This window comes from Anas acuta, chromosome 3 (genome assembly GCF_963932015.1).
Source record: "Anas acuta chromosome 3, bAnaAcu1.1, whole genome shotgun sequence".
NCBI classification, from domain to species: domain Eukaryota; kingdom Metazoa; phylum Chordata; class Aves; order Anseriformes; family Anatidae; genus Anas; species Anas acuta.
The window spans coordinates 57,421,581-57,439,013 of record NC_088981.1 but is presented as its reverse complement, the minus strand read 5'-3'; the positions used below and the strand labels follow the sequence as shown (position 1 = coordinate 57,439,013).

Sequence of the window (17,433 nt, the reverse complement as noted above, 5' to 3'; positions counted from 1 at the left end):
CCAAATGAGACCATATGTATACTATGTTTAAATAGCATCTCCATGTAGAGAAATATATATGTGCTTGGATTACATCTGAGCACCGATTAAGATTTCTAAAAATTGCACAATGATTCACTTTTCACCAAGTATAGCAAAATGATCACTCACAAAACCTACAAGTGTCTGCTGATATAATATAACGTTAACTATGACATCAATTGCAAATACCAAAATTTGTGCTGAAAAATGTCTTACCCGTTGAGTCTTCCAAATCAATCAGTTTAGGCATTAAACTTTCAGGTAGCTTTTCTGGCAAATCATATCCATTCTTCCTAGCAACCACCAGATGAAATGCAGCACAGAACTCATCCAACGTCAGTGCACCGTCTTTATCAAAATCCGAGAGTTCCCTAAAAAAGGAAAACTTAGTATAAACATAACAGAATTTCTTAAGTTTATTTCCAAATGACAAACTTTTGTTGTGCTACTTAGAAGATCAAAGAATGCAGCCTGTAGTTTATTTACCCTATTAAGCACTCCATATTAGTGCTACGTGCTTTATTCTTCAAAGGTGAGCTTTTATCAAGTGACATTTCTTAGAATATATTTAAACCTACTTATTTCTCTCCATTTTGTTTAACTTTTACTCCTTTCCCTGCATTTGAGACAGTACTACACAACATTATTGGTCTCAGATTTCTGGTATACTAAAGCACTTTCTTAAAGTGCCTAGAAATGATACTGCTGAGGTAACATGATTTGTTTTTCAATAGGAAAAAATGAGTTAGAAATCATTACACTGTTTGAAAGACTAAATCTGTCAAGGTAAGCCATTTAATGATAGAATGCAATGATGCAGTATAAATTCTAGAATACAATAAAAGACAAGATCTGCATCGAGTCAAAGATGAATTGATTATAAAGTACCACTAATTGCATTTAAAAATATTTGCATCTGTATGTTTAAATAAAACATACTGAGACTCAAAAAATACAGAATTAAGAAATTTATTATTTGTATTTAAATACAACTTTAACAATATAAAATCTCAGAGTACTTCTTACTCTGAAGGGCTTGAACTTTCTTTACAAGCTAAAAAAATGCTTTTTTAGTAGTGTCAGGCTAGACCCAGTGAGGCCCACTGAAGTAATATTTGCATAAATGTAAGACTAAACTTGCTAGAGTAATAGTGAAATGTTACTTAACACAGTCTAGAAAACAGAAAATCAGGTAACTGATTGCCAGGTAGCTGTGATCTTTCAAAACAATCTCAATACGCATTACACTTACCAAATATGAGAAAGTTCAAGAATAGGTAGTTTTGATTTAGTGAAAAATTCTTTAGCTGCAGATCCTGAAAAATTACAATAACAATTTTTAATATTTGAACCAAGTTAAATAATTAGAAGATTTGCAGATTTATGATCAAGGAGATAAGCTACTTGGCAAAGGTTTGGGGAAAAGGCATAACTTATTTCTAGAACTGAAGCAAAAAAGGCAAACGGGTTTCAAGTCCTTTCTTGAATTACACTGCAGTTTACCAGGAAGCTATCAGTAAAACGCAGAACTTTCTTTGAAATGCTATGCAAACCTGGAGTACCCAACAAAGTCTTTGTAACAGAACTACTGCACCCACAATTATATTTTTTTAAAGAGTAACTTACCTGGTATAAATCCGTTTAGATCAGGTTGAATGGTTTTAAACTGATTAACATAATACTGCCTTTGTTCATCAGTAATTTTCCAGGGGTCATCATAACTACTTGATTGCCTACGAATTTCATTGGTTGTTGTAGCTGATGCTACAGTTCGTACTGTTGTCTGGTCCTGAAATGAAATATTTTTCCTCAGTATTATCTACCTAAAGTGTTCCTATGAATTCTGAACTTCTTGCCTTCAAAAAGTAAAGCATAGTTAAATCTCACAGTTCTTTAGAAACTACAAGAAACTATCAACAGATTGCATCTACAGGATAGTGACAGGGTATTTTTGCACATGGATACGCATGGGTAGGAATGATTGCAGGTATGTAAGCAAAAAAAAAAAAAGCACGGCACATTTGCAAAGAAGCTAAGCACAAATAATTCAAAGTCATAACTGCTGACATTTCTAAGATTAGTAACTTCCAGTTAAATCACTCCAAATGAGGTCAACTCAATTTAAACAAGTATCTGCTGGGTATACAGCACTGAACAGACTACAGCACAGCTACATGGTAAACATCTGCAGTGAAAAATATGAAAAAAGGACTGCAACAATCTGAATGAAGCAAATTAAATACCAATAAAGTGTCACACCTGGACAGAAGCAGGATGCATGGCTAAAAGAGCACTGGTTGGTGGGGTATCTGCAAAACTGACCCAATTTTCTTGGTGAGGTGGTGGTGAATGGCCAGACCATATGGGATCACTAGAAGTAGATGAGCCTGAAAGTAGAAGAAACATTTATTTCAGAACACAACCCTGAAAAACTGTCTTAGAACTACAGGTATGGAAAACAGTGAAAAAAGCCTGAAACACAAGCTCCTGCCAGGAAGACACCCACTTCAAGAATGGTGAAAAAAAATAAATCCAAATTACACCAAGGTTATAAGAGTCTTCCCTGACAACTCCCGTAGATTTCTACATTAGATAAACTTAAATTTGTACTAAAAATACAGAAGCAAGGAATAAGTTTATTGCACATGTGTGAACTTTAAATTGGCTTTTATACATTTAATAATTCTTGAATAACACTCATAGTTTTAAGTTAATTGAAATGAGCTCCTGTATGGACGGTTATTTGGAAGTGGCAAGTTATCTCAGCATGCCACTTACTTTAAACTTTTATTTTTTAGGTTTTAGTTTGTCTTTCAAAAACACAGCCTTTGAAATTCCTCTTAATCTCACACTTTTTGGCACATAAAATTTAGAATTTAAAAAAAAATTAACTCAGCTACTTAAAAACAGTCCAGTTTATAAAAGGCATACTGATGACATCCACAGCGTATTAAATAACTGGAACACAGTAACTGTCATTCACCCAGTGCCTTGTTATAAGCTACTTCTGAAATACTGCCGTTAAAACAATGATTAAAACAATTATTATTAAAACAATGATGAAGCAAACCTTAAAAGATTTAGCCATCCACTGTTCTGCATGCAAAGAACTCAGAAGAGGGAAAATGAACCATCTGAAAGGCTAGAAGAATTCCAGGACTCCCTTCAACTCCTCAATTTTTAAAAGAAATGTTGAACTCCTTAGATCTAAACAGCAGTTGTGGAACTGAGTACTTTACTCTTCTTGATCAAGAAAATGCTTTCTCTTGAAATGCTTTATTTCAAGAAGAACGTAAATAGAATTTGAGAATAGAATGTCTCCTCTGTAGAAGCAGATTCCCTTTTAAAAGGCAGGCCATCTTTTTGTGAGTTTTTATAAACACACCACACAACCCACAAACAAGAAGTATGTTAATGACACAACTGACACCAAGATCAAAATTGAAGCAATAAAACCCCCAAATCTATTCTCAAGAAACTGAGAAACCAGAAGAAGCTAGAAGAAATCCATTTTCATATTGGCAATTTATTCTATGAAATTAATAAACAGTTTCAGGTTCTTGGAGACTGAAAACACTACAGGTACACAATCTGCAGTAAGCACAAAGGAAATCTGAAAATCAGTGAGGCACACTTAGGGCTAACACCTAGAGTACCAGTAATGTTGCTAGTATACAAAGTTGCTAAATAATATTTGACAGTATGCAATTACTTTTTAGTTCCATAAACAACCTTTTTCTAAGAAAGTAATGAGAAAAACGGTTAAAACCAGTTTGTTTGTTGTTCTCCAATGTACAACAACCATAATTGTACATGACACATTTAAACTCACATTACAAAGAAGAAAAAGAGAGACTTTTAGGAGGAGGATATAAAATGATTTTTGGAAGAAATAAATCAAATATACAAAATCAAAAGGTTTCATTATTTCTGATTTTCAACAAGATAATGAAATAGAACCCCCCACACACACTTTTTTTTTTTTAATTGGCTTTACCAGGATAAAGAGCCACTATTAACTGACTTGTCCCCTAATGTGCCTCCACTTCTGAACGCTCCCCATTTGACCTGGAGTTTCCAGTGACTAGCCCAAATTCCTGAGACTAAAGGCAATGTGTTTGAGCACTCTTTTTGCCTTCAGTGTTCTTCAGTAGCTAGCCTAACTCTAAAGCTTCAGAAAGAAGCATGCAGGAAAGCTCAGTTTAAATCCACCATCTCTCTCTCTCTCTCAGTATAGGGCTAACTAACTAGACTCAGGCAAACCTTTTCCATCTCTACTATGAAAATGCCATGTTCCAAATTTACTTTTGATGAAACTGATTTCCCTTTCTCTGTCCTGCAGCAACTGACATTAGTACCACTAAACTTGTATGTTTCTTCCTACCTTTATTTCTTCCAACAGTTTTAGTACTGTTCAATCTGTACCCCCCTTTGAATTGCACCTTTTCCAGGGCAGTACTGTCATAGAAATGAGGACACCAGTAGCACCGAATTGTATTAACTTCCAAGTACTTCACACACATTAGTCCTTTCACCCCTGTTCAAATCTTCCAGGGACACTCTTGTTCTGCAGTTCTGGCTATGCTGATTTTTTAGGGGACAGACATCCCATGTCTTTTAGAACATTTGAAAAAAAAGACTGCCTGTGTGGACACCTAGTCTGTGGACAACTATACACACATTCCTGAAATACCAGCAGCCAGTAGCTCTCAATCACCAAAAACTACACTTATTTTGCACTTTAATTAGAAAAACAAAATCACTCTCCAGTTTCTTCTCAAACTACAAAACCAGACTGGGAACCCTGAGGTAGAAGAGAAAGTTGACAAAAACTGAGTCATAGGGAAGACTCAGAACAGTCAGTACTTATGATCTGAAAAGCAAATGAAGAAATAAAACTTCAAAACTGTGTGCTTCTATCACAGAATGCAATCAAAAGCACTGTGAATCAAGTGTATGCCTAACACTGATTATCAGATATCAGATTAGGACAAGCTAGAGAAGTCTTAATGCAATGTTTACTATGAAGACAGAGCTTGAATTCCCATGGCTGCTCTATATTCTTCTCCTATAACTATGTGTTGGTATTCAAGCTAACTTCTGGAAAGTGATCTAATTTCCCGTGGGAGAGAAGTTACCCCTTCACTTTAGACTGTTTCTTATGTTTGTAGTTTATCTAGATAAGAAGTAGCTTATACTTTTCAATAAGACATGTCAATGTGGATTTTCTTTTCAGATCTAATTTTTCAAGTAGTTCTGCAAACTAGCTCTCCTTACCACTAATTTGTGAAGAAACAAAACCAGGTGAGTAAAACAATGAAATGCTGTAGAGCTCCTCCCTCCCTGAATAACCACACATGTAACAAGGCCAAGTATCAGTAATTACTCAAGTATTAAGTAGGAGACAAAGGATAATATAGCGCCCTACAAGCTCAGTAAATTCAAGCAATAGACATCCTCCACTTCTGTCCACAGAGTTTCCTGATTGCTGATTTCAGTAGCTGTAGCAAAATCAGTCCCAACAAGGAAAACAAATGAGGACAGCTTGGGGCTGCAAATTCTCTTACATATTCAAGCATTGAAATAAAACTTTCAGGTAATGCCAAAGAAAGCTAGCAGAGTCCCTATGACTAAACAGAAAACATTTTCTGACTAGTTTAAAATCATTATTTGGATATTACCAACATAAATGCTCTGTTTCCAGTCCAAACTACAAGATGATCAAACTTAGAAATAAGCTCTAGTCCCATGGCATGCCACTCAATCATTTTAATTTGGGCATACAGAAGGGATGTTTTCTCTCAGGTTTCTCAGAGTCAGCATGCTTCAAGATGCTGAAGCTTGAATGCAAAATGAACTGAAGGTAACAGATTTTCTTCCTCTTCTGTAGTTCTAGAAGCAGGAGGGTCCTACCTCATATTCAATTCTGTTTCTGTATGTAGCAGGTTTGGCTGGGATGCAGTTATAGCAGCTAATATGGTTCTATGTTTTAAATCTGTGACCAGAACAATAGTGAATCAGTGTTTCAGCTATGACTGAACAGCGTTTGCAGAGCATCAAAACCTGTTTCTCTCTGCCCCCTTCAGTGAATAGACTGGGGAATGTGCAGGAGGCTGGGAGGTGATACAACCAGGCAGATGACCCAGAAGAACCTAAGAGATATTCCACACCACATAGCATCATGCTCAGCAATAAAACTTGAAAAGGCTGGGGGAGTTTAGCAATCAGACATTTTTGCTTGGGAACATTAACACAACAGTTTCACCTTAACACATGTAAATCAAACACCTAGAAGACTTGGTAGGCTCAGGTTTTAATAGAACTGACTAACATTTAAGGATGAGACCTAAACTAACCATAAACTTCACTTCCCACAGGTGACCAGTGTCTGTCACCAAACTGTTCCTGATGTTAAAGTATGTCTTCTGTGGTCCACCTTAACAAGAAGTCTTGAACAAAGATGGTAACAAACCTTAGCTTATGATTTCAGATCACTTGTGTAAATTCACTGAGCTAGTCATGACAGTGTCTCAGATTCCAGCTTCTTATGAAGAATCACTATCGTAACTAAACTAGTGGGAAGCTAGGTGGCAAAAACTGTAAAATCCAAATTCTTTTGTTCTGTTGAGACAGGAACCAGTTTTCTTCCCCAAGAAATTTAGAACTGCAGCTCTAAGTGCTGCTTGATACTTCTGATACAAGACTATGTGTAAGGTCAATTAATGACAATTGAGTCATTATCTATGAATTTATTGTACACCTGATTTGATACAGAGAAGTACTATTTTATTTTCTTCATTGTGGGAATATGATGATGCACTGGAATGTCTTTCCTATGCACAGGTCACTATTTCTTTGACCTCCTCTTTCTTCAAACAGAAATTACACTTCAATTTTTCCTTGATTAAGTGCAACACGTTATTATTAGACCCATTAGAAATATTTTCATACTTGAGGGTACATGCTTTAAGTTGACAACCCCACCACTACTCTCAAACAGTATTTCACATACTATGAAATGCAAGCAGAGAGACCTGGGTTCTTATTGTTCTTGGATCACAAGTGAAATGGCATAGTTCTGCCTCAAGTCCTAGTGAAATAATGCAGCCGCAAATTACCTGATTTCTCAGCAACATTTTACATCAGAATCAAGATGAGCTTGCAGCACTGTTTTTAAGGAAAGCAAAGAAGCTATCAAATTTCTATTTCAGGCTTGCAATAAAAGCAACTAAACTTTGCAAAGGAAGAGGTATCAAGGAACTGAACACTGAAAAAAAGAATCACAAACAGTATGCTTAAATGGCTGGACTAAAGCCCAAACATACTAATAATGTTTATTTTTCATTCTAAATTGAGTATTATTTACTATTAAGTGCCAGCCAAACACTGACATCAACCTGTGCATAAAACCCATTTCACTTCTAAATGTCCATGAAAATAAGTTTTATTTCTTTTTTTCAACTAATTCTAACAACATAATACCTGGTCCTCTATGGATGCTTATAACTACAGAGTAAGAATAAACTGAAAGATCAATTAGAATATCAAGGCTGAAATAAACAACCAACGACAGTTCAACCTGAAATCAAAACCTACAAAATGCAACTATTATTTATGAGTATCAAAAATGAAATCTGAATTAGAATTACTGCACCATTCCCAAATGCAACTCCAACAGATATCAGAAAATAAAAGAGCTTTTTCAAATTTGAGATACTAAGGGATAACACTTTAAATCTGAGCACAGAAATACAACAGTGATGGTCTTCATGTTAAATGAAAAACACAAAAGGATGAAAACTTCATAAAAACAAGTGATTCTACTTTGACACATCTGAGATACAGTAGCTTCAGTCATGCTTATGTGAACTTTAAAGGAAGCAAAAAGAGAATTAGTTGTTCCAACAAGTCATCTCATCTACCAGAAACATAATTCAAACAAAATACATTATCTGCTTCTTTCCTTGAGCTCGCCACATTTCTGTGTATACTGACGGTTCCTACCAACGAGGTGTCAGCTTCATATTATAACTTTCCTCTTTCATCTTCTCGCTCCCTCCAAACTCTCAGCATTTCCCATATCATGCTGAGAAATGGATCTGCAGTATACAAGGTAACAGATTCCACAATGTTGACAGCAACATGAAGGTTTGAATCTACAACAAAGTTTCCAGAATTGGAAAACACAAAGATAAATTGCTCTAAACTCAGTTACTCATTTCAGAATTCCACAACTTTGTGCTACAGCTGAAGCATAACAGAAGACATTTATACCTGGTTGTGCTTCACTAAATGGAGCCCAAAAAGGCCCAGGTCCAGCAAGAGGTCGTTCATTATTCCCTCCGCTGGGATGGCGGCTGTGCTTCCTCCATGTATGTGGAGAGGTTGGCGGGGACTGCTGTGGTGAAACAACTGGAGATGTGGACTCCTAATAAAACAAAGGAATCTTTTAAGTTTTGTACTACATAACTAAATACATGAAAGCCTATCTAAAACTGTAACTTCTAGAAACAATCATCACTACAGTTAAAATACACTCAGTGAAAATTTTAGTACTTATCAAAATGAGGGAATAGATGTCAGGTACTGTACAACTCGCATTGGACATGCTCATTTCAAAAATCTACCATATTTTTAATCTGCTATTAAGACAATAGCAATGCCAAGTTAAATGACTTTGTTTCAAAGGAAAGTCTCACATGACTCACTTTCACTTGTGATAGAAGTTACATTTGAACCCAGGTCTCAAAACAGTTACTATACAACCTATCATCATACCTAAATTTTATCACAATTCACAATCCAAATTTCTTCTAAAAAAAATAAATCAGAATTAAACACTGAAAAAAAATATAGTCGACAATGTCCATTATTTTTAAATATACAAAAATGTAATGTATTTTTTTCTCCAAAAAAAGTAATGCAGTTTATGATATACTTCTCTGCTAGGCACACTAAGGTAGTTGTCTTAATTTTAAGGTTCAAGCTTTTCTTTAATACCATATTGTACTACTTCCCCCCCAAACAGACACGAAAATACAATCAGTGTAATTTCTAACTTAGAAAAGTTCTCACAAGATAACCATATTACCATATAATTCAATTCTGAAGTAAGATATGATGGAAAAACTGTTTAAATTGTAAAAAATATTTATATCATAGAATAATTTCCTTGCTAATTTTTAAATTAGTTTGCTATACCTTCCAGCTCTAGCTAAACTATAGTAGTGAAAACAACTACAAGAAGGCAAAGCTTAAGCTCCAAATTCCCTAAAAAGTAAGAACAAAGCTAAGACATCTCAAAAGTTGTTTCAGCACTAGACCAAAATATCTGTTTGGTACTCTCTCACCTGTATATATTATATGGTATAGGCTTTATTTACCTTTCCAGTTCACCCACACAGCAGAGACTAACACACCTTCTGTAAATAAGTTTTCAAGCATTTACTAACACATGTATGTGTGCTATCCCTAACTTGTGTTAGTTTCAGAGACAGCTATCTAAATAAACTGAAAGCCACAAGAATATATCCAGAAAGGAGCTTCCTATCAGCTAACATACCATTGAGTAACAACAGCCAGATCGACTGTAGGTTTCCACACAATTATTCCCAGAACATCATCTACACTTTGCCAAAAAAATGCAAAGGCCATTGTGTTTTTTAACAATATTACCTCTGGAAAAATCTAAGTCAACCAGGAAGTGCCATAAATCAGCATTCTTCAGTCATGCATACTACAACTACATGTATCCTAACAAAAAAGTTTTAAAGGTCCATGATGACAAAATTAGTTTCTAATGTGCTGATGCAGACTATTGAAATCCTAAACATTTACATATTTCCTACAAATTTGGAGCTTCAGCTTACAGACTCCAAAATTATTAAATAGAAAAACCACACAACTAATTCTGATGTCAAAAAGCTTCTGGAAGAAGGATTTGACACATCTTCAGCTTCTTCATTATGAGACATTCGCAAAACATTTTAAATCAATTTAGCAAGACACAAATGTGCTCTCCCCTATGCAATCTCCGTCCCTCTCAAGCCACTCCTCACATTCATTGAGCTAACTTACTAGAAGCTTAAAACAGCTAAACACCTTTTATATATATTTTATAATATTTATATAAAAAATGGCTCAGCTGAAGTACTAATAGCTTGATGCAAGCATAAAGAAGGAAGACGCAGGCCAGAAAAGACTGAGAGGCAGGACAATAGGAACATTGACTCAGATGCAAAAGCAGTCATGGAAAAGCACAATGAGTAAGGGCTTAGTGAAACTAACTACATACAGGTTAACTCACCCTTTATAAATAGAAAACCAACAAGGTGCCTGCCTTTACAGTGGACAAACAGTTCACATTTTAATATACTCATGCCTAAGAGTAAGTGAAAACTTCCTACAACAGACCACATGGACTTTACACCAGACTTCTAATTTTATTAAACAGAGGTAATATATTGCTGAGGAACACCTCTGTTCCTCAACAGCCACATACATTCACTCTCAGAATGCTCTCAGCTTATGGGAGATTATGATGCAGTTGAGAAGGGATGTTCATTTTCCTCTGTCCAATCTATTAGTAAAAGAATTTGTTTTTGAAAGCCTAAAATATCTAGGACCAGATTTTCTGAGAGTATTACAGTAAAGAACCTAACTGGAATGCTCTTCAAAATCCTAACATGTAACAGCTACAATAGTCTGTGCAGCTCAGGTCACTGACAACTTCCTGGTTTTCAATTTTATCAATTTTAACAGAAGTTACCCACCTAATCTCTTTGGGAACTTGAACAGATTTACTCATCTGCATATGTATCATTACGTTAATATATCATTTAATAAATCAGCTACTATTAAAATTTTACAAAATTGTTTAAGCACTTTCAAAGCAATTCAATTAAATCCTTAATAAAAATTCAATTAAAGATTTTAATTTCTATCTAAACAAAACTCAATATAAGTGATAGTAATTGCAACATTCTGGCTTCTACTATCTTAACACATTTATTTTCCCTCTATTTTATTGCAGAAAACAGATGTAAATTAAAGTATGTTGAAATAATTAACATTTTCATGTCACGTCAAACCATTGAGAACACTTCCCAATTCCAAAAATAAACATAGTTAACAGGCAAAAATTCTGTGATACATCTTAATTTAAAAAAAAAAAAGTCACATTAAAAATCAACCTAACCTAAACTGTTAAGAAAGCATGATTTTTGTTAAACTGGAACTACTAAACTAAGACACTATGAAGGAACTTGCACTTTTGGGGGCTGATAAGCAGTAACTAAACATGCTAATTAAAAAAAAAGGTGTTATAATATATGGCTCTATGAAGAGAACCATAGTGAATGTAAGTCAAACAAACTGGTGTAAAGCAAAACAATACTGTGCTAAAGCATCTCTGGAGTGATCTCAACCTCAGAAGGAAATTGCAAGCATACTTGAGTCAAATGGGATTATAAACCTTTTCCTGGATCTCACACCTCAGGCCAGAAGAAAGCCTCCTAAGAAGAATTCCAGAGACAATGAAGCCAGACATGGTATCCGAAGGGTAGCTCTAAAGGTGTTGTGATCCAGGTCCTGATACCACACAGCCTGCATAAGAGTCAGGGAACAGATCCATTATGAAGAAAGATCATGCTAGAGGTGGTAATTGCATTGCAGAACCCATGATTCGGTAATTAACTAGCATTCATATTGAAGAACAAAATAGTCCAAGGTTCAACGGGACCTTCTCTACATGAAGCACTACACATTTTCAGATGGGAGTGTGGCTCAGCCAAACACAAACTTGTTTGACCTCAAGAGTCTGAAAGGTTTTAGACTAAATTTTGAAGAAAATAACTAAAACCCCAGAGAAAGAGGATAAATCGCACTTTTACTCAGGTCGGCTGATATTTTTGTGATTTTCTAGACAAAGGAACCACACTACACTTAACCTGAAATTCAGAATACTTCAGTGTGGTGCCATGCAAGACAATTCCAATAACCTGTAGATTAATACAGGAATCTAAGTGGCAAAAGAACCTGCTACGGAATGAACTGCATTAGCATGAGAACTATGAAGTGAAAGCTCTAACAACACTCCTAAAAGACTGAGTTGGGGAATGACCTAACTTGACGCTGTAGGTAATTGTTTATACGCACTAAACAGTGTACTGATGAATTCTGACAACAAATGTAAAGTGGGCATCAGAATTACTTCAGAGACATAGATAGCACTACACTATCAGATTTTAAAGTGAAAAATAATTTCTTGCAGAACAGAAATATCAAAGTGCATAATCAACATCAACAAGTTGAAGAAAAGACTGATGCATAACAACTTGTCAAATATTGCAGCCGTGGAAAAAGCAGATCTGTCAAGATATGATGTGAGACAGATACATCAGAAACAGGAAAGTACCTTGAAAATAATTACTAATACTAGAGAGATCTCATCTGAAACAAGAAATACAAATCTAGTCAGGTATTTCGTATGAGAACAAATTTGGATCAAGGACCGAGAAGGATTACAAGAATTACTGTGAAATATTTTGTCAAAAAAAAAAAAAAAAACCTGAGATTGTGGCATATATGTAATCGTCTATAATGTCAGCAAAAGTGTTTTGATCCGCCTACTGTATTATTTGGCAAGAAGAAATTACTCTAGCAGAAAAACCTATTTTCTCCCTGTGTTTTATCTCCACTAGGGTCTGCAGTCAACATACAGTTAGTAAAGGTTTGATTCATTATTTGTCTTTACTCATACAATCAGTTTTGTAGCTTCCATGAGAGCAGAGCATGACTTCAGTCATCTACTATTCATATTCATTAATATTAAAAACCTACAAATTTCTGGCTAGTGCTTCATTTACATAATACCACTATAAATTAAAAATTTCACCACAAAAATGGCTAGCTAAAAAAAAAAAAAAAAAAAAAAAGGAAGGACGTTCTTTAATTTGCCTTCTGCTTACTTTAAAAGAAACCTCATTTACAACTGTTTTCAAACACAACCTGATCGCGATTTCCTGACACTCTACTGCCTCTGAATGGAGCTCATTGAGGGGAACTGCGAGAACGATACATTGATGAAGAAATAGTTCTAGCTATGACATTCCAGTATACAATACCTAACGTGAAATTCTTCTACATACGTTATTTTTAATTACGAAACATGAACCTGTGTGTGACAAGTTTCACCAATACAGAAAATGGCACATGAAAGTAACCAGGGCCAAGTTATCATCAGATTTCACCTGAAATATTCTGGCTGAAATATTTTTATGAAATCCATGTATTTTGAAGTAGCTGACATTGTCAAAGCAGTTTAAGGAAAAAAAAAATATCGAAATCCAAAGTCACTAATAGAGTATCTAACAGCTAAATGACAAGCTCTGTAAATGAACTATATAAGCTTAAGACAAATTCTTCCCAAAAGAAAAGTGACCTCTAGAAAAATAATTTACTTCCCAAACTCCAGCTCCTTCCATCTTCATCACCGAAAGAGGTAGCATATAATGGCAAAGAAAGAAGTTTAGACTGAATTAAGAAATCTGAGCAATATCTCCAGGTAAAGACAATTGGATTGGAAATTTCTAGGAAACAAACAGCCTCTCTGGGAACTTGGGAAAGGAACTTGGGTTCCCATCACTTTTTCAGTTGAAGGGCATTCAAATTCTCTTCTCATTTTTAATACGGTATCCCAATCAATAAATATTAGATTGGGACAAGGCTGCTTGAATAGATTCATCATACAGTCAGAAATCTAAGTATCAGACACAGAAAATGTAGTTTTACAACTGGGTGCAAAATCAGATAATACTTCCCTGATGTTCTGAACCAAGAATACAGCTCAAAACTGCTGGACTCAATGCAGTGTTGTCTGCTACATCTGCTCCAAGACTGTTTCCTGTGCCAGATCTCTCAAAGCACTTGTACACAGACTTTCTTTATCCTGATACTCCCATACAGATTTGTGTAAGAGAGAGATACCATGCTGTTTACATTAGCCAAGACAGAAAAATGAAATTTGGACGCTTATACACCTTTGAGTATGTGGTTTCTTTTGACAGAATTTGTAGACTTCAAACACCAGACTTTGTTATTTTAAAGTTACAACAGGTCATATTTCTTTATCAAATTGCAGCCATTCACCAAAAACTCAACACCCAATTGGAAGCATTTCAACCAAACTAAACTCCCATCATCAGATCAAGTGGATCTGTGATTGTTGACTTCTCTATGGGCCTCTCTGGAACTGTATTTCAAACATACCTACCCAAAGTTGGACAACAACAAGCTATTTTCAGACCTACTGTAAGACCTCATTTCATTAGACTCCATTTGCAATTTGGAAGGAAGTAGCAAGTGAATAATGATTATAGGTGGCCTCTGCCAATTTACCTCAGACCACTAAAAAAAAATGGATCAACCTCAGCTACTTCCAGAGAGATTAATAAACATTTGTTGGTGAGCGAGTTCTTTGACTCACAGCAAGATTAGGAATAATCTCCAATTTACTTGATTCTCTACTAATCAAGCTCAGGAAAGAGCATGCCATGGCAGAAGAAAACAGGAGAGTCAACACCTATGCACAGACACATACATCCTGGAAAACACAATATTTAACTTAGTATTCTTGCTTTTTCTTGATTTCCCCATGGAAAGAGAATGTAAACACTATAAATAAAGAATTATGAGGAAGCACAAAGTTGTAAGCCCATATGGTTTTCATTCATTCATGTATTATTCAGTGGCTTAAAAATGGGAACCAGTGAGCAAAAGGAAATCAGTGTCTCATTACTACAACACAATGAAAAACTGTATGAAAATGTGTCTTATTTCTGGTTCTTATCTTCTGTACTTAATCAAAATCCTGAACAATAAGATCTAAGAAAGAAAGCAGTCGCTGTGAGGTTTTTCTAAATAAAGTATTTCAGCTTTAAAGTTATAACAGCATATTGAAGGACTAGACATCCAGTCTTCAATGGCATTCAGTAATGCTTTTGTGAAGACCAGGAAGCTGATGTGAACTAACTGACAAACTAGATACTAATATAATAATTACCACTTCATAATTGCTATCATATCTTACACATTTATTTTGCCTTCTGTCTCAATTCTTTATCACCACCAATATTTCAAACATGTTCTAAGACTGCATTTAAAAAAATACCCGCTACAAGGATTTTAGCAGTTTATGTAGTATATAACACATTATAATATTTGTTTTTTAAAATAAACAACATTGAAAGCAACAAAGTTTAGAAATGCTATCAGATTGATACCTATGTGGCAAAGTAGCAGTTATGAGTCCTATTTAATCTCTTAAAGTTAATTTACCTGTTGATCAGTTGATGTACGTTGCTGAACAGCATCATGGCTCACGGAGCCTTTTTTGACTTGTATCCTGCCAGGTGGAGGAGGAATCACACCTGAATATGAAGCTGGGTTATCAGCATCCGAAGAATACAAGGCTGTATGTCTTGATTCTTGTTCATTCTTTGACACTACAAATCTGGGAAGAGGGAGGTCCTTTACTGTTTAAAAAAACAGAGCAGGCCATTTACTGTACAGAAGTATGAATCTTGAAAAAAAAAACAAAAGCATGCACTTGATTTTGTAGTTAACAATTTTGTGTGCCTCTATTTAAACACTGAGGCCACTGCTACAGTCAAGCCAACACCTTCAGGTTGGAAAAACAGCAAATGCCTTTTCTGCATCATGCTTCACAGTTCTTCTACCCACATTCTAGTAGAAGACTTCACATAGCTCCCTTAAGTTAACATTTTTGCCCTACAAATCTGCATTTAATGGAGTGGCAACCAGACAGTCCAGATTTAGCTAGTTTTTATCTTAGTTTTACCAAGATTTTAACTACTGAAGTGTGATTTGCAGTAACTATCTAGATATTATCATTTCTAGCACATACATAACATAAGAACATGTTCATTAAAATGGTTCATCAGCAAAACAGATGCTGAAATACCACAATTTGTTCACCATTATCTTTTGGTGAGTTGCTGTAATTTCTATTTATAGCAGACACTATCATCTAGCCGTATTGAAAAAACTGCAAATAATGACTGAACACATCTGTGTATACCTTTCTACATGAGAAACTAAATTAGTTGTTTTAATGAGATACAACTGGGAACAATATTCAATATCACCTTACTTTATTCTGAACATCTATAAAATAGTTTCTACAAAAAATAGAAGGTCCTTAGCTTTATGTATCATAGTTAAGAATCATCTACTTCTCACTGCAAGATTTCTGTCATTTTTCTGAATCCCAGGCAGTTTTCTCACTGGTCTACTGTGAATCAAAATAAACCATGAATTTGCCACACAGCTTACTCATATATGTGGTGTGTTTGAAAAACAATTTACAAGCATGGGCCAAGTTTAATTTCTCCCACTGATTACTGTACATTGATTTTGACATTGAAAATCGTTAGTGGTACGATCAGTTATACTAAAATTAACAAAATAGCATATGATTTATTACAAAAACCTTAAACATTAAACTGATTTGTACTTGAGTGTCATTTGAATCAATGGCATTCAACAATTAGAGACAACTTTTTGTATCCAGTATTGAAGAAAAATTGTTCCAGTAAGAACAAGTTGTTGGTTTAAGCCTCAGTCACTAGGCACAATTCAACATGCTAAATGGTTTTCAACACAAGAAAGGAGCAGGCAACACAACCTCTGCTAAATTTCTGGTCACTCATCAGACAAACGTTTTTAAAACAATTTCTAATTTCTTCCTCATTCTTGGATGCCCATTTCCACATCTTCACTGTACTTTGTGTTGCACTGGGAAAATCATTTCCACTGCTGAAAAGTGAACTAAAACCATCCCACAAAAAAAAAGTGAAAAAGTCATTGCATAGAACACTACAATGTCTGACACTGGGGGAGTCAAGAGAGCTCTCCTATGAAGAAAGGTTGAGAGAGATGAGGATGTTCAGCCTGAAGAAGGCTGCAGGGTGACCTTATTGAAGCTTTTCAATACTTAAAGAAAGCTTAAACAAAAAAGATGTAGAACAAATTTTTGCTCGGGCAGATAATGACAGGACAAGGGGTAACAGCTTTAAGCTAAAAGAGGGGAAACAGATCAGAGGAAATTCTTCACTCACAGGGCAATGAGTTGCCCAGAGTGGATGCCCCATCCCTAGAGGTGCTCAAGGCCAGGCTGGATGAGGCCCTGGGTGACCTGGTCTAGTGGGCAGCATCCCTGCCCATGGCAGGAGAGTGGGAACTAGACGGTCTTTCCAACCCAAGCTGTTCTACAATATGAAGTTAGAGTCTACACAACTGATTCTTCCAACATGAGGTTTTGGCATGAGGTACCTAGCTAGCACCATCTCACAAAATAACAGCCAGGGCTTGTAGGGAGCACGAAATACTGTT

The 17,433-nt window shown here is 35.5% G+C and overlaps 1 protein-coding gene across 16 annotated transcripts in view; it reads right to left on the bottom strand.

The window, feature by feature from the left end:
- The window catches only part of REPS1 (RALBP1 associated Eps domain containing 1), a 65,381-nt gene that overhangs the window by 28,522 nt on the left and 19,426 nt on the right, over nt 1-17,433 (bottom strand). For 15 of the 16 annotated variants that reach the window (XM_068677271.1, XM_068677269.1, XM_068677265.1 and 12 more), the window contains exons 3-8: nt 15,358-15,554; nt 8,296-8,449; nt 2,281-2,408; nt 1,648-1,810; nt 1,274-1,337; nt 238-392 (exon numbers count right to left, since the gene is read on the bottom strand). In XM_068677271.1, coding sequence (XP_068533372.1) covers nt 238-392; nt 1,274-1,337; nt 1,648-1,810; nt 2,281-2,408; nt 8,296-8,449; nt 15,358-15,554 — 861 coding nt within the window. The remainder of the gene's footprint in view (nt 1-237; nt 393-1,273; nt 1,338-1,647; nt 1,811-2,280; nt 2,409-8,295; nt 8,450-15,357; nt 15,555-17,433) is intronic. The other variant, XM_068677263.1, reaches the window with a different exon arrangement.